At 38.2% G+C, this 25,674-nt stretch overlaps 1 protein-coding gene across 6 annotated transcripts; it reads left to right on the top strand.

Moving 5' to 3' along the window:
* The first annotated feature begins 13,974 nt into the window (after positions 1-13,974).
* LOC127646682 (uncharacterized) lies at positions 13,975-25,471 on the top strand. 6 transcript variants are annotated; one of them, XM_052130491.1, is made up of 10 exons: positions 13,975-15,046; positions 18,425-18,491; positions 18,748-18,819; positions 19,379-19,573; positions 20,507-20,669; positions 21,096-21,212; positions 22,205-22,603; positions 23,765-23,832; positions 24,349-24,392; positions 24,917-25,471. In XM_052130491.1, the coding sequence occupies exons 4-10, from the start codon at positions 19,379-19,381 to the stop codon at positions 24,972-24,974; spliced, it is 1,044 nt and encodes a 347-aa protein (XP_051986451.1). In that variant the 5' UTR covers positions 13,975-15,046; positions 18,425-18,491; positions 18,748-18,819; the 3' UTR covers positions 24,975-25,471. The 6 variants fall into 6 exon arrangements, with proteins under 6 accessions (XP_051986451.1, XP_051986450.1, XP_051986449.1 ...); XM_052130493.1 differs by lacking the exon at positions 13,975-15,046 and adding an exon at positions 17,328-17,396; XM_052130490.1 differs by lacking the exon at positions 18,748-18,819.
* The last annotated feature ends 203 nt before the right edge of the window (positions 25,472-25,674 follow it).

Below are 25,674 nucleotides of genomic sequence, written 5' to 3'. Positions count from 1 at the left end.
AGGTAATCATAGATATTGATATTACAGAAGATATTGATTAAACCACTGGAATCTTATGTTTTACTTTTATGCTGCCCTTTGCTGCCTTTTGAAGCTTCAAAATGTTTCAAAATATTCTTCTAAAAATCTTAATTTGTGCTCTGCAGAAAAAATAAATATATAATGTCATACACATCTGGGATGGCATGAGGGTGAGTAAATTATGAGAGAAATGAAATTTTTGGCTAAACTACTCATTTAAATTATTTATGAATTATGTATGAATACTTTATGGATCTTAATGATATACATATGTTTCGCTTATTTTTCAGCGAAAAAAACTTGAATGTGGACCACTTCCAGTGTCAACCACATCCAGCTATTTTGGCGATACAAAATACTACATTATGCTGTTTATATTACAGGCTGGCAATATGTCATCATATTATTATTATTATTAATTATGATAATAATAAGCTCATTAGTTTTGATAGCATATTTTCACTGTATATCGCATTTTGCCATTGTTTTATCACACTGTTGTACAGGCAAAATTAATGATAGATCAGGTGCTGACAGAACAGTTCTCCACGCTGTCTGACACGCCTCCCCAAACTTTACACAACCAGCAGAGAGCAGAAAGCCGGTGGGAAAATGCTGCTTTAACTTTCTTTGCACCAAAACTGCATCTTGTTTCAACTTTATTTTTATCAAAATAAAAATTAACAAATGCATTTTACTGTCCATTCTTTTTAGAGAGCATTCTCTCTTTCTTAGCAGTGTATAGTAAACAGACACGCAGATCTCGCATTCAGCATGGCTTATGAAACATCCCCTTTGGAAATAAACAAAAAAAGGCATCATTGGAGGTTATCCAGATATAAATGGATGCTAACATGGATGCAAGAAACACGGCATCATCACAATCACTGTAAAGTAAGAAGCAGATTTTATAACTGTCTCTTCAATACAACACACAGCAACAAGTTAATGATTTACTTACTCTTTTACTATAAATGCTGAAGTTAGAAATGTATCTGAATTAGGCCATAATTCTGCTGTACGTGCTGTGGTTGTGTGATAGTTTATACACTTATATCACTAAATCCTGGTATTATTATCCTTCTATTTATTTACATTGTGGTTAATAAAAGCAGAACTTTTACACATTTGAAAGAAATGAAGCTGCTGCTTAATAAATGAAAACAATAACAATTTATTAGGTAAAATTAACCCAGCATATTGTCAATAGGAGTTGGCATGTTGGGTTAAATGCACAACCCAGCTTGCTGGGTTAAAATGTGTAACCCAACTTGCTGGGCTATTTTAACACATTGTGTGTTCTGTCCAATAATTACACAGCACTGTGTTGCCAATTGGGTTATTTTTAACCCAGCCAAATTTAGAGTGTGAAAACCATTATTGTTGCATTCACCAAAATTATTTATATAAATTATTTTTCTGAACACATATGAGCAGACTTAATCATCACTGCACCGAATAAAATTAGCTTATTGTTTGAATTAAATGAGGCATCTAGAAAAAGGAGTGAAGAGTGAAGGCACAATAATATTTGAAACCATGTTAGTAAGCTCAAATACTGCAGTCAAACAAACACTAAAGAACATATCGATCACTGCAGGCCAGTTAGGCAGGGTGATCTCTCAAAGACTTTAGTCTGTGTCCTTTCATTCATTCATTCTTTCTTTCTTTCTTTCTTTCATCGAGTCATTTGGCGATCTAATTTGTTTTCATTTTGGCCTTTCTCTTTAACTCTTTCATCACCCCTCTCTTTTCTCTCTCTCTCTTTCACACACACACACGCACACGCACGCGTATATATAGAGAGTATAGCATACATTTCAAATATTTATAGTATATTTTGAAATGCAAAAAAAATATATAAATAAACAATTTTAATAAACAAAGACAGGAAATAGAAAAGAAAAATAGAAATATATGCTACATATTGTATACATATAGTTTGTTGTATATGACATTTAATGTTTACATGTGAGAGAGGATATAAACAATAATATAAAAATAATGAACATAGGGTAACGCATAATTATAATAATATCATAGAGCTCCATATAATACCAGTTATGTCAGTGATTAAATGACATTTATGTATGCTCTAAAATAAGTGCCATTGTACCAAAATATTATGAAAAGGGATTTTGCACGAGAATTAGATTCAATGAAATGTAAAATACACATCAACGTCTTAACTCACAGTGGTATTCAAATAAAGCACAGTGTTATTGAAAAAAAATTAAAATAAGACTATGCAAAAAAGGCATGCCACCAGCTTCCTTTTCACTTCTGTCCGTCCTCTAAATAACTTGTTTACCCAATTTATGAGGAGAAATGCACGTCTACGCCTAGATGCTACTTCAATTAAATGCTCACAGCACAGGCCACTGGATACACCCATGGATGAGGAAGAACATTAATTATTTGTAAAAGAGGAAATCAATAAATTGTTTGAAAATTGCTGAAAGAGAAAAAAGAGGAGGTATATACACTCACCTAAAGGATTATTAGGAACACCTGTTCAATTTCTCATTAATGCAATTATCTAATCAACCAATCACATGGCAGTTGCTTCAATGCATATAGGGGTGTGGTCCTGGTCAAGACAATCTCCTGAACTCCAAACTGAATGTCAGAATGGGAAAGAAAGGTGATTTAAGCAATTTTGAGCGTGGCATGGTTGTTGGTGCCAGACGGGCCGGTCTGAGTATTTCACAATCTGCTCAGTTACTGGGATTTTCACGCACAACCATTTCTAGGGTTTACAAAGAATGGTGTGAAAAGGAAAAACATCCAGTATGCGGCAGTCCTGTGGGCTGAAAATGCCTTGTTGATGCTAGAGGTCAGAGGAGAATGGGCCGACTGATTCAAGCTGATAGAAGAGCAACTTTGCCTGAACTAACCACTCGTTACAACCGAGGTATGCAGCAAAGCATTTGTGAAGCCACAACACGCACAACCTTGAGGCGGATGGGCTACAACAGCAGAAGACCCCACCGGGTACCACTCATCTCCACTACAAATAGGAAAAAGAGGCTACAATTTGCAAGAGCTCACCAAAATTGGACAGTTGAAGACTGGGAAAATGTTGCCTGGTCTGATGAGTCTCGATTTCTGTTGAGACATTCAGATGGTAGAGTCAGAATTTGGCGTAAACAGAATGAGAACATGGATCCATCATGCCTTGTTACCATTGTGCAGGCTGGTGGTGGTGGTGTAATGGTGTGGGGGATGTTTTCTTGGCACACTTTAGGCCCCTTAGTGCCAATTGGGCATCGTTTAAATGCCACGGCCTACCAGAGCATTGTTTCTGACCATGTCCATCCCTTTATGGCCACCATGTACCCATCCTCTGATGGCTACTTCCAGCAGGATAATGCACCATGTCACAAAGCTCGAATCATTTCAAATTGGTTTCTTGAACATGACAATGAGTTCACTGTACTAAAATGGCCCCCACAGTCACCAGATCTCAACCCAATAGAGCATCTTTGGGATGTGGTGGAACGGGAGCTTCGTGCCCTGGATGTGCACCCCACAAATCTCCATCATCTGCAAGATGCTATCCTATCAATATGGGCCAACATTTCTAAAGAATGCTTTCAGCACCTTGTTTTATCAATGCCACGTAGAATTAAGGCAGTTCTGAAGGCGAAAGGGGGTCAAACACAGTATTAGTATGGTGTTCCTAATAATCCTTTAGGTGAGTGTATTTTATCCCACATATGATCTTATCAAACGCCACTACACTGCGGTTAACTGACAAGTTTACTGAATGAAGATATCTATTCCACTAGATGTCGCACTCAGTCAGACTTAAGTCAAAGTCTGGGGGGTTCATTAAAAAAAAAGAAGAAAAGACAAAGAAAATACATAAACGTCCGTTAGGACATCTAGGATCACTATGTATAATATTTAATGTAACACATGTAACATATTTCTTACTATAGGCTACATACATGGCCGTAACTACCATTGAGGACACAGAGGTCATGTCCTCTGTATTTTTTTCTTGAAGTGTCGTTTCATTGGGAAGTGAAAATAGCCGACGAGACAATTATCCTTGCATCAACGGACCATCACGTGACACGTACTTGCAGATACCGCTGTCATGTCAAAACGAAATTAGTTGGCTGTAGTGGAGTGTTTCCTAAACCAATTAAAGAACGCAACGCAGTGTATCGCACAGCTCATATGGCTACAAATTCAGTCACAAATTGAACTTCAAATTGAAATTTATATGAGCTGTACGAGACACTGAGTTGCGTTATCCCAAAAGAGTCCTGCAAAGGTGGGATGCTTCTGGCCACAGAAGAATAGTTACTTGTTTTGATAAAAGGTGAGACTGAATTACTGAAAGCTAAAGGTATTCTTTATTATTGTATGTATTGTAGGCCTATGTATGCATTGCAGTACAGGTGTTATCAACTAACAGTTGAGTCAACTGAACTGATAATGGAAATATTTTTCTATCAATTACAGTTAGTGGTGAGAACTCAAGTCCATTTCAGAGGATGCATACACACTAATATAGTATATTATATAATATAATGTAGTGTACACTGTAGGCATTTGGTTAAATATTATACAGTTTGTTTATTACGAGCCACCGTAGGGTTTCGTCTCATCCAGTCACAATGCCCGGTGGCCGGGTTAAACTTGTATATCTGTTCTGTATCGGCTGGCAGTTATCTATGCTTGGATTAAATACAGTCAGTTACATTCGGAATGATCATTGACTCATACCAACAAATGAAACATTCTACATGGTGTCAGAAGTGAGTACAGACCTCTCGCCAGTGAGTTTTTTTTTTTTTTTTCTGTCATCGTTGAACAACCTGTTGCATTGGACTGTGCTAGCATAGCTATCGCCACTTGACAAAGTTGTTTTCCTCTACCCAACGTGATGGCGGATGGATTCCGCAGACCCGACCCTCTCGTTTTTGATGAAAATATTGCCGAGAATTGGCGTATTTTTGAGAGGGAATGTGATATTTTATTACAAGTCCACAAAAACCCAAGCTTATATCCTTCTCAACATTGCCGGCCCAGAAGCCATCGAACGAGAGCGTTCTTTTACCTACGCTGCTGAAGTGCGCGCGCCAGGAGACGATGGGAGGATCATTACCCCTGCTGAATGTCGAGAGGACCCCGAATGTTTGAAAAAAAAGTTTCGGGAAATCTGCAATCCTCAAAACAACAGGACTATGGAAAGACACAAATTTCATACCAGAGGTCAGAAACAAGGTGAGAGCATCGAATCATTCATTAGTGATTTAAGGATTAAGGCTAAATGTTGCCACTTTGGAGACCTAACAGAGGAGCTAATCTGTGACCGCATCGTGTGTGGCGTTACCAGTGACACGTTGAGAAGAGCACTGTTAAGAGATAGCGAGCTAACACTTGCCAAAGCCATTTCAATCTGTCGGATACACGAGATGACCAAGGAAAGTAGCAAGACGTTAGCATCACAAAGTAACTCTGCCAGTGTGAATGCAGTTAAGATAGTTTAAAATAGAATGCAGTGGCCAAAGCCCCAGCCCCCCTCACAGACTATCACGAGGTGCAATAATTGTGGAGGCAGCCATGCAGCTAAGCGGGAAAAGTGTCCAGCATTCGGACAACAGTGTCACAGTTGCCAAAAGTTTAACCACTTTAAAAGTTGCTGCAAGTCTAAACCGTGCAGCCAAAATAGGCAACATCCTAGACAGAAAACTGGCAGAAATAGAGGAACAAACATGTGAAGATGGAACATTTTATGTGGACGGCGTTGAATTGGACAGTCATGTTGATTGCGTGAATCTAAAAGCCATTTAAAAGGATGAAGGATTCGTCACAATGCATATAAACGGCAAGTCCACTGAGATGAAAGTGGACACAGGAGCAAAATGCAATGTGATGTCACTTGACACCTTAAGAAGACTTAATGCAGCGAACAACTTGTAAAGCAGAAGAAAGCAGCTAGCCTTGTTGCTTATGGAGGCAACAGAATTGAGACCAGTGGCATCGCCACACTGCGGTGCCGCTTAAAGGAGCAAAACCACTCATTGCCGTTTTTTATTGTGGACAGAGCAGTGCAACCACTGCTAGGATTTCGTGCATGTATGGACATGGGGGTTGTGAAAATGAGTCCAGATGTCCACCAGATCAGCGTGGAGAGCAGCACGGACTTCAGCTCACAGACATTTACACAGTACAAAGACCTGTTCAGCGACGAGTCAGGAGAACTTCCGGTTACATACTCCATGATTTTGGATACCAGCATACAGCCTGTGGTCCGCCCAGCTCACCGTATACCCATTGCAATGCAAGAAAGAGTTAAAGCTGAACTTGAACGAATGCAAATCATAGGTGTTATAACACCAGTCACAGAACCAACTGACTGGGTGTCGTCCATGGTAGCAGCACATAAGAAGGATAAGCGAGAAATCAGACTATGAATCAACCCCAAAGACCTCAACAATGCACTGAAAAGACCCCATCACCAAATGCGCAGCGTCGAAGAGGTGGCAGCGCAAATGTCTGGGGCAACAGTGTTTTCTGTCCTGGATGGAAAGAATTCGTTCTGGCAGATACGTCTCGACAAGAAATCGTCACTGCTGACCACATTCAGCACACCATTTGGGCGCTACAGATTTCTAAGGATGCGCTTCGGCATAAGTTCCGCAAGTGAAGTATTTCAGCGCTCCATGGAACAACTGTTTGCGGGTTACCCCTGCTCAGTCATTGTCGATGACATCATCATAGGAGGCCGCGGAATGGCTGAACATGATGCCAACTTGAGAAAGGTGCTCGACAGGGCACGGGAAGTCAATCTCAGGTTAAACCCGAACAAGTGTAAATTTCGCCTGGGCCAGGTAGCATACATAGGCCACATCTTCACAAGCGAAGGCCTAAAAGTAGACCCGTCTAAAACTGCTGCGATCAATGACATGCCAGTCCCCACGGATGTGACTGCACTACAACGCTTCCTGGGCATGGTCAACTACCTCAGCAAGTACATCCCAAATCTCAGCGACATCGCAGCGCCCCTTAGGAAACTCACTCGCAAAAAGACAGCATGGTGCTGGTTTCAACAGCATCAAGAGGCTTTCGAGCGCCTCAAATCATACCTGTCCAGCCCACCAGTACTGGCATACTACAATGTCAAACACCCAGTTACACTGACTTGTGACGCGTCATGTTATGGACTAGGAGCAGCATGCTTACAGAATGGTAGACCAGTAGCCTTCGCGTCGCGTGCTCTCACAGACACGGAGATGCGATACGCTCAAATAGAAAAGGAGCTTCTGGCTGTTGTGTTTGCCTGCACAAAATTCAAAGACTATGTCTACGGAAAGCCCACAATTGTGGAAACCGACCACCAGCCTTTGGTGACCATCTTGAAAAAGCCCATCCATGCCGCCATCTCCAGAGAATGTTGCTTCGCTTGCAAAGCTATGACATCAGCCTGGTCTACAAAAAGGGCAAGTACATGTACCTGGCAGACACCCTCTCAAGAGCTCCCCGCTCACAAGCACCACAGAGCCCTGTGGAAAACGGTGACTACGAAGTCATGAGCGTGAGCTACATTTCCTCAGCACGCCTGGAGGAACTCCGTAGACACACAGCAGAGGATGAGGTGCTACAAACTCTTACCACTATCATTCGACACGGATGGCCCACCAGAGAAAGCCAGCTGCAGTCTGCCATTAGCCATTTTTTTTCCATACAGAGATGAGCTGACAGTGGAGGATGGTATCATCATGAAAGGCCATAAAGCAGTCATTCCCCGATCCTTGCACAAGGAGTACATCAAAATTGTACACAAAGGCCATTCAGGTATTGAGGCAACCAAGCGTAGAGCTAGAGGTGTAATTTTTTGGCCTACAATGTCAAAGAACATCACAGAAGTGTTGCTCTCATGTGCAGTATGCAATAGCACAAAGTCGCATCAGCGGAAAGAGCCCCTCCAGCTCCACCCTGTTCCAGATCTACCATGGTCCACAGTGGCCGCAGACATTCTTGAGTGGCATGGCAAACATTATCAGGTTCTCGTGGATTCATATTCCGGCTGATTTGAAGTCGACCTCCTTCGAGACTTAACCTCATCAGCCGTCATATCCAAATTAAAAACACACTTTTCGGTACATGGTACACCTCACATACTCATCACTGACAATGCTAGACAATACACCAATCAGCACTTCAAGGATTTTGCTGAGCAATGGGATTTTACTCATACCACAAGCAGCCCAGAGTTTCCCCAGTCAAACGGACTCGCGGAAAGAGCAGTCCGCAGTGCCAAGCAACTCATGGAGAAATCGCACAGGGATGGGTCTGATGTGTTTCTCAATATCCTGAACCTCAGAAACATTCCCCGTGACCCAACATTAGGCTCTCCAGCTGAGCGCCTTATGTCTCGCCAAACTCGTGCAGCCATTCCGGTGAGCACTAAACTGCTGGAGCCTACCACAAGGAATGTCAAGCAGGTCACCGCCCAACTCCTCAACAAAAGACTCACGCTGAAGCGCTACTATGACAAGTCGACCCACCCACTACAGCCGCTGGCAGAGGGACAAGTGATCCGCATGCAGACAGCGAAAGGCTATGACAAACTTGGAACGGTAAAGGAGATGAGTAGGGAACCACGGTCCTGCATAGTTCAAGCAGATGGGAAGACTTATAGGAGAAATCGCCGCCACATACTCCCTGTGGCTGAGCCACCACCACCGCAGCTCCTGGACGACCCAGACCCTCAGGACACCAGCCCCCCTACGGTGGACAGTTTTCCGTCACCACAAATGCCGACACCAAACACTGTGCAACCCCAACACCCATCCTTTCCCCAGCCCAAGTCCACAGCACACTCACCCATCGAGAGTCACGACACACAATACACCACAGGTTCAGGTCGTATCTGCAGACCTAATCCCAAATACATGTGAAAAAAAAATTAAAAAAAATAAAAATAAAAAAAAGTTTTCTTCTTGGGGTAATTTCATCCCAGCTATCCAGCGTGTTCAGTATTGTGACATTTCATGGACTTTAACACACTTGGTGATTAGTAGACTGTGAAGAGGCCTAAATGTTAAAGTGCAATATGAGGTATTCAGTTAACCGTATTTGTTTGGTTTGTGTTGTAAAGATAAGTTTACCAGTGTTTCCTTGTTTGATAGGGCTAAAGACTAAAAGGAAGGGATGTAGGCGTTTGGTTAAATATTATACAGTTTGTTTATTACGAGCCACCGTAGGGTTTCGTCTCATCCAGTCACATTGCCCGGTGGCCAAACTTGTATATCTGTTCTGTATCGGCTGGCAGTTATCTATGCTTGGATTAAATACAGTCAGTTACATTCAGTGTGATCATTGACTCATACCAACAAATGAAACGTTCTACATACACTACAAATGGATCTCCACCGTTTCAGAGGTTGCACAAGAAGCAACAACTTCCTATAGGTTATAGTTCAACAGTTCACACCCAGATACAGGAAAACACACACACACACACACACACACACACACACACACACACACACGGTGCACAGTTTGCACATGTTGTTATTGAAAATAAATATGTTGTCAGCCAAACTTATTTCTCAAGTGTTTCTTTTTTATTTTACTTTTTTTTTTTCGTTATTTTTGACCTCGGTATTTGAAAATCCTGGTTACGGCCTTGGCTACATAGAACACTAAAAACGGTCATGACCCTGGGAAGCATCTTAAAATCTCGCAACAATTAAGTTTGATACAATGTTTACGATTGTCGCTTTCACATTCTTTATAAAGCTACGTACACACTGCCAGCGACTTTATCGCTGCAGGTCGCCAGTGGCTGGCGGTGAAGTCGCTAGTGGGTGTTCCCACTACTGGTTGCCTAGTAACGTTTAGAAATGACATTCACGGATGTCATTCCATTGCTGTTGACAGCGAATCTCTTTTCTTGCCACTAAAAACAAACATTTTGGAGGGAAAAGACTAAATATAAATGGAATCAGTACATAAAATGCTTTATATCAAAGATGAATGAGAAACAAGGCGTGCTGTTTGCCAGAGTGACTGTTTATCTGCGGCGAAAATGCAAATGTCGGTCTGTATGGGTCCATAAAATCCCCGCGATCTCAGATACACCTTTCCACGCAGTATTTTTCTTTAAAATGTCCTTGTACGTGGGAAGAGACATATCATAGAGCACTGGAACATTTCTAACAGCAAGAATTAGACTTTCATCCATCTTTCCGTTACTGCAGGAACTGAGAGAAAGAGAGAAGGATCACGTGAGCTCTCCCGTCGTCTCTCCTATTGGCTGTCGCTTCCGTTAGTCGCTCCAAAGTTGAACTTTTCTCAACTTTGTCGCGTCGCTGGACACGCCCACATATAGCGCCAACGGTCGCGACAGCTCGTATCGCCGGAAGTCGCTGTGCTCGCATTGAAAATGAATGGTATTGAGTCGCTGTCGCGCGCGATGTCGCTGGCAGTGTGTACGTACCTTTAGGCTACTATTGTCATGGGCGTACACGGGAGACGCACGTTTTCACTGAGCAAATGTGTTAACGTTGTGTATTTCATACACCAAATGTGTGTAAATGCCTATAGTTAATAGAATGTGCTGCTCAAATGAGCTGGTCTTGTAACGTCGTTTCCATAGAGACCATGTCACGAACCCGATCTGCATGTCACCCACATGGTGAGGGCTACGCGGGGAAAATACCCTCTATTCATGTTTTTATTGTGTCATCAATACATGTAAGTTGTCTTCTGGTATCTGTGTATGATGGTAATCATTCCTTTATTTTAATTTCACTCTAAATTCAGTACTCGCGTTTACTCGTGAATATCCAAACCTGGATCAACTGTCCCGCATACCATTCATGCTCAACGCGCGGCCCACTTGACCGCAGTAGCGCGATGATCAGATGTTGAAAAGGAGAAATGTCAGCTGTGTTTCAGATGATGCCGTCTCTCCAACAAAATAAGAGACCAAGAATGCACAGGTAGAGTTGACATGCTGTAATTATTGCATGAGTGTGTGTATTGTAGCCTAAAGCTGCGTACACACTGCCAGCGACTTTATCGATGCAGGTCGCCAGTGGCTGGTGGTGAAGTCGCTAGTGGGTGTTCCCACTACTGGTTGCCTAGTAACGTTTATAAATGACATTCACGGATGTCATTCCATTGCTGTTGACAGCGAATCTCTTTTCTTGCCACTAAAAACAAACATTTTGGAGGGAAAAGACTAAATATAAATGGAATCAGTACATAAAATGCTTTATATCAAAGATGAATGAGAAACAAGTCGTGCTGTTTGCCAGAGTGTCTGTTTATCAGCGGCGAAAATGCAAATGTCGGTCTGTCTGGGTCCATAAAATCCCCGCGATCTCAGATACACCTTTCCACGCAGTATTTTTCTTTAAAATGTCCTTGTACGTGGGAAGAGACATATCATAGAGCACTGGAAAATTTCTAACAGCAAGAATTAGCCTTTCATCCATCTTTCCGTTACTGAAGGAGAGAGAGAGAGAGAGAGAGAGAGATCACGTGAGCTCTCCCGTCGTCTCTCCTATTGGCTGTCGCTTCCGTTAGTCGCTCCAAAGTTGAACTTTTCTCAACTTTGTCGCGTCGCTGGACACGCCCACATCTAGCGCCAACGGTCGCGACAGCTCGTGTCGCCGGAAGTCGCTGTGCTCGCATTGAAAATGAATGGTATTGAGTCGCTGTCGCGCGCGATGTCGCTGGCAGTGTGTACGCACCTTAAGCTGCGTACACACTGCCAGCGACTTTATCGCTGCAGGTCGCCAGTGGCTGGCGGTGAAGTCGCTAGTGGGTGTTCCCACTACTGGTTGCCTAGTAACGTTTATAAATGACATTCACGGATGTCATTCCATTGCTCTTGACAGCAAATCGCTTTTCTTGCCACTAAAAACAAACATTTTGGAGGGAAAAGACTAAATATAAATGGAATCGGTACATAAAATGCTTTATATCAAAGATGAATGAGAAACAAGGCGTGCTGTTTGCCATAGCGGCTGTTTATCTGCGGCGAAAATGCAAATGCCGGTCTGTCTGGGTCCATAAAATCCCCGCGATCTCAGATACACCTTTCCACACAGTATTTTTCTTAAAAATGTCCTTGAACGTGGGAAGAGACATATCATAGAGCACTGGAACATTTCTAACAGCAAGACATTTCTAATTAGCCTTTCATCCATCTTTCCGTTACTGCAGGAGCTGAGAGAGAGAGAAGGATCACGTGAGCTCTCCCGTCGTCTCTCCTATTGGCTGTCGCTTCCATTAGTCGTTCCAAAGTTGAACTTTTCTCAACTTTGTCGCGTCGCTGGACACGCCCACATCTAGCGCCAACGGTCGCGACAGCTCGTGTCGCCGGAAGTCGCTGTGCTCGCATTGAAAATGAATGGTATTGAGTTGCTGCCGCGCGCGATGTCGCTGGCAGTGTGTACGCACCTTTAATGTGTGCAGGTAACTCAAATATTTGTAGGTTCAAACCCCCGGATGGATTGAGTTATCACACTTAACCCCAGGTTACTTCAGGGGGTCAGTCTGTGTTTTACATGTACCGTGTGTCACTCATATAGTAATCTAAATATCAAGTATTAAATTAAACAAAATTTTCCACAGTTCTTACAGCACTGCAGCGTTGAGGAGATTTTCTGGGGCTTAAACAGCCAAAGTCTCGATCATCAGTTAGTTACAAGCCACACAAGCAGCAAGGTAGGAGACAATTGCCAGCACTTAATTTGAAAATGTCCAGTATTTGTATATAGTCATACTACGTTCTAGATTTTTTTTATGAAAACAAATAATTAACTTGATAATGTTAATTGATAGTATGTAGAGTAGAAGCCACCAGTCCATGTTATTTCAACATATTGTTTCGCAATTTAAAGAGCATTTTATTTATTAAATCAAATGTAATTGCAGAACTACACTGATCCTGCAGAAAAAGTTCCACCAATCAGAAAATTGTGACCCAATTTTTTTTAGAAGAGCTCAAATGGAAAATGTATTTGTATTAATCCTAATTTTTACTGAAAACATAATGCTGAAACTTTCCTTAATTATATGCTATATGTGTGACACAAGATATTAAGATTATGCTGTACTCCTAATAATAATAATAATAATAATAATAAACTTGGCTAATTATTTTGAGTGAAGCGACAATAAATCTGAAGTTTAGTAAACCCAGCCTAATTTTTTAAGATTGGAAACCACTTGATACAGAATGTGATTTGAATTTTAAGCAAGCATATTTGGGGCTAGCTGCCATTTTGGATGTCGAGCACTCACGGTGGACAACACAAAGTTTTTGCCAAAAAGTTCAAAGGTAAATTACTTTAAACATAGTGTGAAATCAGTAGTTTTTTTTTGCTATACATTTTCTGTGTATTCAAGTTTCTAGTCGCTTAGAATTTGTTAACTTATGTTACATTTAGTTTGCAAATCTACAGTATATTAAACTTTTGTCTGCCTGAGGCTAATTAGATATGTACATCTTCACAGTCGAACAAACACAAAGGATCTTGTGCATTTATTTACCAGGCAGAAACTCAGGGCCTTCACCCACAACTCCTCACTCAAGTCGCAGAAACTCAGCAAACATCAGGTAATTCCAGTAAGTTAATTGCATATCTACACCAGTTTAAAATGTTTAATGCAAACTCCAAATTGTACATCTTGAAATCAACAACATTGAGGTTATAAATTACAATAATTAATATTCTGTATGTGGCACTTGCACCATACTTTTCTCATTTGAAAATACTGTGAAGAATTCCTGTGGATTTTTCACTGGAGAGACAGTTAATATTTCCACTCAAGTCATATGGATTACATTGATGCTGCCTTTATGGATCTTGAAAGTTTTTAGACTCACTCAGGGTTTCTGTGGGGCATTAAAAGTCATTAATGGATTTTCTGAAAATTAAGGCCTTAAATAGCATTAATTAGCATTAAATGTTATTCCTACAGGCATTACAAATTTTAGATGGTTTTGAAAAAAGTATATTACCAATTTATTTTGAATATAGCCTTCACATTTAAAACATTAGATGTTCTGTCGCAAAGCAATTGTACATTGGTGTGATAAACATGTGGATCCAGTTTGGTAATTGCCTCCAGCCGGTGCTAAATTTACGTAACGCCGGATGTTTGGACCGCGGCGGGCTGGGACCTGGAGGAGTTAGAACAGAGAACGTAAATTTAGTAAAGTTGCAAAGAAAGGGGTAAGTGCAAATTCCAGCAAAAGTGGCTAGAAGACAAAGAATTTAGGACATGGTTGCTTACATGGTTGGTTGTCAACATGGAGCTGTTAAATCTCATATGCAGTCCGACCACAAATCGGCTGTAAAAGGCAGACAGCAGTTAACTATCTCAAGTTACTTCACCGTGACCGACAAAGTAACATCTTCAGCAACTACTACCACCACAACTGCTGCTGTAGTGACCACCGCTTCCTGCGGAGCCACTATCGAAGGAAAATCGGTCGAACTTTGACCAGAGTTTGGTTGGAATGCGACGCTGCATGCAGAGGTGCAGCACCAATCATATGCATCAAATGAAGGTGTTTCTGAGTTGTTCCATGGAATGTTTCCTAATTTGCAAATAGCCAAATCTTTCACCTGTGGAAAGGACAAAACCAGCTACATTTTAAAATGTGGACTTCCCCATACTTCAAAATAAACTGATTTCTGCGATTAACAATGCAGGACAATTGTGAACTGCTGGCTTCTGTAGCCTCAGCCAGGACCATATACAGGATCTACCTTGATGAAGAGAGGAGCAAGAGAGAGGGTGCCATGCGTGGACTTAAGAGAAAAGCGCTGGAAGATGAGCTGGAAGAACTGAAAAGAAAAGAAATTTGATGGAAATTTACACCAGCCTTCAGAATGATGTCGATCAACCAGCAGAGCAGGCCAAAAACAAATCTAACACACTCATGGCGCAAATGATTACAAAATCTAATACTATGAGGAGATGCAAGGACAAATGCAATGAACTGAAACATTTTGAGTCAGAGTTAGAACTAAAAGTGAGCGAACTAATGCAATGGATTAATTCTCTTATTTACACAAAGTTAAAACTGTAATTTCTATAGCACTTGAATTTTGCATACATTAATTTCCAGCCATTAATTTTCCTTCACTGTCCAGACTGATAGAATTTGTGGTTATAGTTTTGTATTTTTTTTTCCAGTCATGGACTGATTTTTCAGTATGCCTATAGCATTCAATATCTAGTTGATTTAGTTAAATTAAATTTGACATATCTGCCATCTGCCATTAAACCCTGTCACTGACTTCAATGGAATGAAGTCAGTGGGCAAACACACATTAGATATCCATCAAAAATCTTTGTTTGTGTTCACCCTAAAGAAAGTCAAATGAGTTTGACATGGCATAACATTGCATAAATTATGAGATAATTATAATTTTTGGTTTGCCTCAAGGAGACACCCTGATATCAACATGTGTAAGTTGGTTTGTAAAAAGAGTCACATTAAAAGTATAAGACTATATGCAATATGTAGCAGGGTTTGCAGCGGTTGAAAATTGTCTCGTCGTTAATCTTAAATGTAAACTAGCCATACTTGTTGATTAGCTTGTCAGTTACTATTATAAAAAAAAAAGTTTTGGCAGGTCTACAACTATAACTAAAAGAAGAGTCATCAGAGGTGGAAAAAAAAAACAAAAGGTAGGAAACATATTTGGATGATATTATTCATATTTGTATAGCACCATTTTAACATATCCGCTGACATTCATAATGTATGCATTTGGTACAGTGGTTGAATAAGCTGTATGCTTCAAATTAAAATTCTCTCATCGTTTACGCACCCTCATGCCATCCCAGATGTGTATGACTTTCTTCTGCTGAACACAAACTAAGATTTTTAGAAGAATATTTCAGCTCACAATGCAAGTGAATGGTGAACAAAACTTTGAAAGTACAAAAAGCACATAAAGGTAGCAATAAATATATGAATTCGATTCCAGTGTTTTAATCCATGTCTTCAGAAGTGAAATTATAGATGTTGGTGAGAAATATATTTTAGTCTGATTTAAGATCAATATTTAATTCATTTTCAATATGAATTTTCCTCCCAGTTGGTGGTGAAATGCACAAAGAATGTGTATCCCCAAAAACAAGAGACGACAAATATGATGGTGAAAGTGGAGATTGATAATAAAAAAAAAAAAAAACAAGTACTTAAATGTTGATCTGTTTCTTAACCACAATTATCATGTCACTCCTGGTGATATGAAAGACATGGATTCAACTACTGGAGTCATATGAAATACTTAATGCCACCTAAATGTGCTTTTTAACCACCATTCACATGCATTGAATGTACCACATCTGGGATGGCATGGTGGTGAGTAAATGAGAGAAATTTTATTTTGAGGTGAACTATCACTTTGAGCATCACTTTTCTTTTTACGCTGTAATTTATTGATTTTGAGGGTATTTAATTGTGCAAATAAATCCAATGGAAACTGTTAATATACATTTTGACAGATTATTTCTATGTATTTACGAAGAGGAGCTTGACCAAGCACAGAAAGGAGCATATGCTATCAATGCTTAAATCTAGGAATGAATAACAATTCATTTAAAAAGCCACAGTGAGTGTTTTGACACATACTGGTGGTATACAGTGATATGTTTGTTTTACTATGGTCCAAACGCCAGGGCTTCATGTTTCCATGACGACTGACCAGAAAAGACGCATGTGATGTCATGTTTACATGACTCCCGATTAGAGGTCGACCGATATTGTTTTTTTTCAGGCCGATGCCCATCTTTTGAAATCCGGGTCGGCCGATTAATGCAGCCGATTTATTTTGGCCGATATGTGCTTGTTTTTAACCTCTTATTTGAACCTTTTATTTGAAAGATAATATGTAACACAAATAATTACTTAAGATAGACAACATTTCTCAACAAATACATTTATTGAACACTTGTACACTTAAAATTAAAAATGTATAATGTAAAAACATATTGTATAAATAATGTATAACAAATATATTAAATAAACAAAGCAGGTGTTACGAACTGCTCCGAGACACGAAGGTTGAGATCCAAATGCAGCTTTAATTAAGGGGCAATCCAGACACGTAATCCAATATTCAGAGCTCAGGCATAGCTAGGGATGGGTATCGTTAAGGTTTTAATGGTATTACTATCTTACCGATACTGCTTATCTCTCCCAACAAGTCCTCCAACTTATACGACCATAATGGTCGTTTGCACCTTTCCTCAAATACGACCCACTGCGTCGTTTCTTAAAATAGTGCCCCTAAAGGCGGCGGGAGATTTGCCACACAGAGTCGTCAATGCATTGTGGGTTTTCTACGAGATAATTGAGGCTAATACAGGTAGGCTATGTTATCAGCAAACCTTGATAGCTAATATAATTTTAGAACAAAATAATATTAAGGCGCTTTGTGCTGTTTCATCTTGCTTTGTGGTGATTAACGTTAGTTGTAACTTGTTACTGGTGTTTACTTGGGAATAACGTTGTATGAAATATAAAACATATGAAACATCCAAAAGTAAATGGAAAAGTTATACATCATACGTGACATTAAGCTTTTATTAATATCCGTCTTAACAACATTAGAAATAGATCGATTATTGTTACTGGACAAATATTAGGCCTATAATTCTGTCGTCTATTCAATATTGAATGTAACGTTAGGCCTATACGTCGCGTGTCAAACCATGAAGGGTCGCGATTTTTCTCATTATTTTAACATGTTTGAGGGTCAAATCATTTGAGCAGGTCACATCAGCATTTTAAAGTTAGTATTTAGTGTGAAATTATTCAGAGATTGGAAAAGTTGTGTGTAAGGGACCATGTATAAAGTCTACACATTTTGTCAAAACGTTCTAGTTTCCATATTTCGTTAATCTGACTCGATCATCCAAATACTATTTTTAAAGTATTTCACATGTGTATTACGTCTCAGTTCATTATTAATTGACGTACGATTCATATTTCAGATAATATTTTCCAGAAATATCCAATTGTGGAAATTAATAAATAAATACTGAAATATAGCCTAATCATAATAAATAATATTAATAATACGCATTAACATTTTTAATAAAATAGTTGTAATGGTTGTTATTTCAAATACAAGCATTATTTTTAATAAAATAATGGAATTATGTATAATAATAAATAGAATGGAATTGTTTCCACTTACGTGTGTGTGTGTGTGTGTGTGTGTATATGAATAGAGTAGATCTTTAACAATTTTTAAAAGAAACAGTGAAAAACTTTAAACAGCTCTTCAGAATTAGCAGGATAGTAATAAACAGTGAACATAAATAATATGACCAATATATTCATTGTAATATATAGTACATTGTGCTATTTTTCTCTGATTTCTTCGTACAGGTGTAAAGCCAGGAACAGAACAAACATTGTTTGAACGACGAACAAGGCTAGAGGACAGACAACAAAGGTGATTAACCAAAGGAATCTGATGCTGATTTTTCACTTTTCACTTAAGCATGATCATATTATATTTACCAAACACAGTGCCTCAATGGTTTTGTGTTAGGTCACATGAATCTATTATATCTATATGGGTATTTATACAAACACACCATATATATATACTGTAGGCCTATATATATATATATATATATATATGTATGCCTCTTTATAACAGTCTATAATAATTTATTATAACATTTTATCTCAAACCTCTTCTATAGCCCTCTTCTGATGCTTCTGATAGAAGGCTACCACAAATACAAAAAAAAAACGTCTTAAAGTCCCTGTGAACCGTAAGTTGCAAACGGCATTTCTCCAGTGTTGTGACGTATTTCCAAGTGAAAGGGAATATTAAACAGAGGGCAGGGTTTTACTTTAGCGCTCCTCATCTCCATCTCGGTTTGAGGGGAGTGGTTAAGCGTTTTCAACCCAAGATAAGTAATACATTTTCAACCCAACCCCGAATGACGTCATTAGAAAAGGAACACCATTCCAGACCGGAAGTAACTTTTTTGGATTTTGATTAAAGAACACCACGGCAAACAATTTTTTTCTGTGCATTAACTTGCATGGACTAATTGTTCACCACAAGTCTAGAATATGCACTAACAAAGTAAATAAAGTATAGTAAGTAAATGTTGATTTCATGTCGACTTTAAGTTGATAAAACAATTTTCAAAACCAGCTTCTGAGTAGCATTATACTGTTGCAGTTTTCTTTAAATGTTTTGAAAGTTAGGTCACTGTGGTGACAATATTTTCTGAGACTGTGAATCTTGTCAACATAGTAGGGGTAAAAAAAATATTTATTATCCCCCCATAACACATATCGTTTATGTTTTTTTTTTAACAGATGCCTACTCTAAAGGATTGCTACATGTGCAGTAAAAAAATTGGAGTAGCAAGCAAAACATGTCAACACTGTAGTGCTAAGCAGCCATATAAGCAAAAGCTTGAGAAAAGAAAGGAACAGCTTTCCCAAGAATGGAAAGACCGTCAAAAAAAAATCAGCAGTGTGAACAAAGTTTATGATGCAACAAATCTACTGGTAGGTTTATCTTTCAGATGTTAGTCATAAAATAGTAAGTAAATAATCCCTGATCTTTAGCTTTTACACATGCATTTGTTATATTTATATACAGACGCTTCAGCAATTCTTTTTTCAGTGCAAACTGACTGAGGTGTAACATCTGTGTGTTTTTCCGGTGTACTCAGGTCTGATAAAGAACACTAAATTAGAAGTTTGGCATAACATAATGAAAAAGAATTCGTATAGACCAGAGATGTCCAAACTCGGTCCCAGAGGGTCACTGTCTTGCATTGTTTAGCTCCAACTTCGGGTTCGGGAGTGTTTAAGTGGGGTTGGAGTTAAAATCTGCATAGTGGCCCTGCAGGAGCAGGATTGAACACCCCTGGAATAGAATTTAAAAGTACTGTAGTATCACAATAACTAAAAACCCATTCAAGCAAATTTCAAATGCATAGACAAGAAGCCAAAACTTGAAAAGGAACATTTTCATTTTTGAATCAGACTTTTTAAATCTGTCGCTACCCCTTGTCCATATACAGTATGATGGTCTCTGATTGTTGCAGTCCTTATAGATATGTGGATTAAATATAAACTAGAGCTGTCAAATCGATTAACCGTGATTCGTTTAATCTAAAATTAAAGTTTGTAATATTGTTTACACACACACACACACACGTATGTGTGTGTGTGTGTGTGTGTGTGTGTATGTTATTCGATTTGACAACCCAAATATACATGTGTTAATTATCTCTGAACTCTCAGTGAATTCAAATAGTTTACTCTCTATCTCTCTCTGTCTCTCTCTCTCTCCTCTCTCTCTCTCTCTCTCTCTCTCTCTCTCTCTCTCTCTCTCTCTGTCTCTCTCTGTGTGTGTGTGTGTGTGTGTGTGTGTGAACTTGTATTTATTTATCATATTCTCAGTTTTATAATTTTGTCTCAATTTCATTCCAGCTCCACAAGTGGGAACTTTTAGAGAGCTTCCCAATCCTTCTCCTTGCCAGGAGAACCTCAAATGGTTTTTCTGCTGAGTGCTTCTGTCCATGGAAGATGGATACAGAAGATACTCAGGATGCTTTTCTTACAATAAAGAGGTTATATGAAAGTCTTCTTAATGGTAATAAACACAAATGTGCAATGCATGCTAAATTTTCACATATTTTATTGCTTATTAGTGCATCCTCAGTTGATTTGAGAATTAATTTGAAAAGACGGTAGTAAGGTTTTACCGGCAGTATATACATTTGCACATGGCCAAGCAGACTTTATTTTTTCTCACCTTAGGTTTAAAAAATTTATATAAAAATAATATTCCCAACCTTTTTACATAGGGGAAATTACATAAGAAAACTTGAGCGGGGTATTATTTTGATAATGTCAAATTGATATTACATTAATAAATACAACTCATACGTGGACTTAAACGTAATAATAAAATAAATAAAACCATAATAAAACTTTATTTTATTTATTTGTTTTTGCTGAATTATTATTGAATTATTGTTATTCTCATGTCCACATCACAGTTTCTTTTTTCCAACAGTGGCTATTGCAGATAAAGAAGCGAGCAGCATGGGAGAGCGTTCTGCCGTAAACAGCTCACAGACAGAGACTCCTCCAGCAGACCCAGCAGAGTCCACACCTCTGCTCAGCTGTAATGGTAAAATGTCTCATTCAATAGAACTGACATGTTCTTGTACAGCAAACAGTTTTGTGGTCTTATCACCTGTCACACAATAAATAATAGTATCTGTCCAAATGCAGACCCTAAGAGTTACACTCATTACACTTATTACACTCATAAAATCATAAATGTTTCATCCTTGAAAACAACAACAAAATACAACAAATATATGTTGTTTTATTCTAAAATTTCTTTCCATAGATTACTACATTATACTATATTAAGGTGAGCACATTGTATGAACTGTAACTGTACACGGTGGTGTATACTTGCTTGGTCATTCAATTTCACACCATGTATGTCTTTGTGGGGCTGGAATACACTACATGACTTTTGCCCATATTTTTTCCTCGATTCAGAAATTGATGCTAGTTGCCGAAAGTCAGAGCCAGCCTGCACATTCTGGGCAGTAAGATTTCACAGAAAATCAAGTAGTGTATGATAGCCACAGACTTTTATTTTTATTTATTTTTTAGCTTCAGGCTATGATTCCATCCAGGTGAAGGATATCAAACATGTTTTATAATTTAAGACAATTTTTATAACACTTTCCCCCTGTTTCACAGACCTGTGAAGGTCTGTGAAACAGGGGGAAAGTGTTATAAAAATTGTCTTAAATTATAAAAGCCTTGTCTAGTCTAGCCTAGTCCCAGACTAAAATGCATGTTTGAGCTGTTTTAACTTCTTTAACTTTTCTAGGGCACATTTATAAGTTACTTAAATGTCCTAATTGAACTAAGGCTTAATCCTGGCTTAATCTAAACCCTGTCTGTGAAACCGGGCCATATTGTTTTATTTGGTCATGTGTTTCCTAAGCAATGAGGCACATATATTTTAGTTTATTGTGCCCAGAACAGAGGCTACAAGTTGTATAGTGTATTCCAGACTTTAAATAGAGTTTTATTTTAAATGTGTTGATTGCAGGAGCTTATGGAAAGGTTCATATCACAATTTTATTTTTCCAACAGTGGCTATTGCAGATAAAGAAGCAAGCAGCATGGGAGAGCGTTCTGCCGTAAACAGCTCACAGACAGAGACTCCACCAGCAGACCCAGCAGAGTCCACACCTCTGCTCAGCTCTGAGTCTGACACTCTTTTACTTCCTCCTGCATCTGCCTCCTTGGCTTCTCTTGTTTCGTTCACCACCTCCTTGACATCTCCTATGTCTTTATCCATTGCTCCTCCAGTCTCCCCCCTAACTCTTCCTGTTTTCATCTCCTCTCAGTCTAGTCCTTTATCTTCTTCTCTGGCTTCTCCTCTGCCACCCGCCTCTACCTGTTCTAAACTGTCCACTGAGCTAGGCAGTCCAGGCCCAGTATCTTCCTCACGAAAAAAAAGACAAATAAAGAGGAAAGCAGATCATAAAGGTATGTGTGGATTTGTTGATTTGAGGATTTTCCTTTTGACATATGAATCAAAGCTATGTTTGATTTTGCAACGTGATTACAGTTTTAGTGCTGAAAGAACAGGGCCTTTCTCATTGTTTTTTGAAAAGGACTGGGTTAGAATTCTACCAATGTACATATTGTAATATTTTCTTTTGCACACATTCCAACATATTTATAGCAAGCTACTCAGTCTTATGACCATACAGTACCCAAACCCTCCTGTTGATCTGAGTGCTTCTATTGTTCTCCTCATCTGTAAATTGCTTTGGATAAAAGCATCTGCTAAATGATTTAATGTAAAAATAATTATAATTAAGAAACATACATTTAGTATCCATCTTATTTTGCACCATTGGAAGTAAGCTATTTTCTTTGAATGTGGAGCCTTCCGATTTATTACCATCTAAAGGTAAATGAATAGAAGAATAAAAAAGTGAAGTACATGTGCTATGAACCAGTGTGTTTGGTTATGATAATAAAATTGAAATGTCTTAACAGCTAAAAGTTTGCACAATAAAGCAGCACAACGGACTGCTTTTGTACAGCTTTATTTAATTAATCAATTTTAATAAATTGAAAGCATATTACTCTGGAAGTCAAACACATTGAACAAATGCTGTGGCACTCTTAGCTTTTCTAAGTTAAATATATATGTGTAATTACACTTTACATATATGTATATGTAAAGAATTTTTGTGTTGCTTTGACCATTCCCCGTGTTTATACAAATCATGAAATTAAGTGTCCCAACAGTGTTTAAAAAACATGAATGTAAGATGTAACTGCAGGAATAATAATTACATCTCAGTAACGAGTGACTACTTTATCATGAGCATGTGAGCATTGTAAAAAGACAGTCTCCAAACAATAAAATCTGTAACTTCAACAAAAAAAGACAAAAACACACAAGTGTGGTGTGTTATGGGAATTCCCATGTCTCAAAAATTATCATTGCCATATTACTGTAACATCAATGAAAACGGTCCTGTTCATATGTTTACACTAAGCTGCAATTTTGATTTTCCTTTTAAAAATTTGCTTTATCCATGACCCTCATGGTAATGTTTAGAAGATGTTTGTTGAACTTTTTCTTTTACTTATGTCTGTTACAAATTATAACCATATTTTATTTTCTTTCAGAATGCCCCATGCATAAAGAATCAACCAGTTTCCCCTACAAAAAAATTTTGAGGAAAAGAATCAGGGAGGTTTGTTTCAAAAAAACATTTTAAAATACTGAAATAATGAACAAACAAAAAAAACACATTCACAATAACAATATTATTTTGCTATTTTGTATGTTGTAATTCCAATGTAATTGCAAAACACATGACCAAATATACTAAATAATTAATGTAAGGTTTAGGTATTCATATAATTCATGTTATAATGTTCAACTGTGGATTTTAATAAGAAATATTTTACGTCACAATTTAAGTTGTGCAAATTTAAAATCTTGACCATAGCAATGGTTGTGTGACAAAAATAAAAACTACTGTTCCATATTTTACAAAATTGTATTGATAATGTAGTAATAAAGTTATTGAATTATGCTAATAATTAAAGTTTTATTATGCTTATTATGATAGACTTAGTCCCACTAACTATTAATTTCACTTGGATTTAATGTTGTATTTACCGTTCAGCTGATGTATGATTGTAACTTCATGTGTTGTAAGTAAATGTCATTAACATTAACCCATGTTTCTTCTGTTTCCGCTAAGGGTCATGCGGAGGTGTTGGTGCAGTGGCATCCTTGCTCTGGATGGTATGGATATTATTTGAAGTTTACTGTATTGTAGAAAATTGACAGAACTAACAAAAATACAAAAAATGTTTATATAAACATTAGAGAAAAATAATAAACATTACATAAACATTTATTCAGTTTTAACAAGTTGCAGTTTGATCAGGACTTCAGACTTCAATGTAATATCATTTGAAATGTGGTGTGCTTTTTATTTTTATCTATTCTTTAATGCTTTCAACCACTCTTTTTTTTTATCAAACCTTTGTTGAGAACTGCATTTTTTTTGTCTTGAACAATGAGATTAAAATTGATTGGGAACACAATCAAATGAGTAAAAAATGTGCTGTCTGACACATTCTGAGTGTAGTGTGAATAATTAAATCCTCTGCTGAATGCATATTTTCAAACAATTACATTATATAATATATAAAATACATTATATGGAATACATAACTGAAAACTAAGTCTTATTGTACAGAACCAAGATAGTATTTATATTCCAGTAATGAACATTGTGACTAACACTTTTTGCCGTCTTACAGTGGGAAAAAGTGGAAAAATTCCTGGGAGCCAAGAGAAAATTTTCAAAGTTCATCCTGAAGATGAGTGTGTGTGCTCCGATGTATTGTTTGTTGCTAGGTTGTAAAGATCTAAATAAAGAAGAAGGCATCTAGCCTTGTATGACAGTTACAGAGACTGACTTGCAATTGTGTCTTTCAGTGTTAAGGCATATCAGTTCTGATTTATTCTTGTGTTCTGTTTCTGTTACTGCTTTTTACAGCACATTATCTGTTTTCTGTGTTTGATGACTGGACTCATAAAATGTTTTGAAATATGTCACTGGCTTGGTTCCTTCATATACTCTTGATTTTTAAGATTGTTTAACACAAGGAAGACAGTGATTAAATACGAGAAAATACTTTTTGTTAAACGATGCCCCAAGCCACGCCCACCCGCCACTGGGCTTTGATATAATTGGGTAATGTAGTCAAGAATTTCCCTCTGTTATAAAATCACCCATTCATTGCAAAACTTGTTATTGGACTGAGAGATCTAATCATTGCTATGGAAAACCGTTGTCTTTGCTACACATTTAAAAACAATAAATATCAGAATTTATCAAATTAATCATGATTTGTGTGCCTCTGGTCCTTTCCATGGAGTCCCAGCATTTGCACACACACTGGTATTCCTATCATAATGAAGACATTCCATAGACAGAATGGTTTTTATTCTGTTCAAACACAAGACCTACCCCTCACAGAAAACATTCTGCATTTTTAAAATACATAAATCTGTA

This window comes from Xyrauchen texanus, chromosome 7 (assembly GCF_025860055.1).
Source record: "Xyrauchen texanus isolate HMW12.3.18 chromosome 7, RBS_HiC_50CHRs, whole genome shotgun sequence".
In the NCBI taxonomy this organism is placed as follows: Eukaryota; Metazoa; Chordata; class Actinopteri; order Cypriniformes; family Catostomidae; genus Xyrauchen; species Xyrauchen texanus.
The sequence above is the reverse complement of the archived record's forward strand: the minus strand, read 5'-3'. Positions and strand labels throughout refer to the sequence as shown.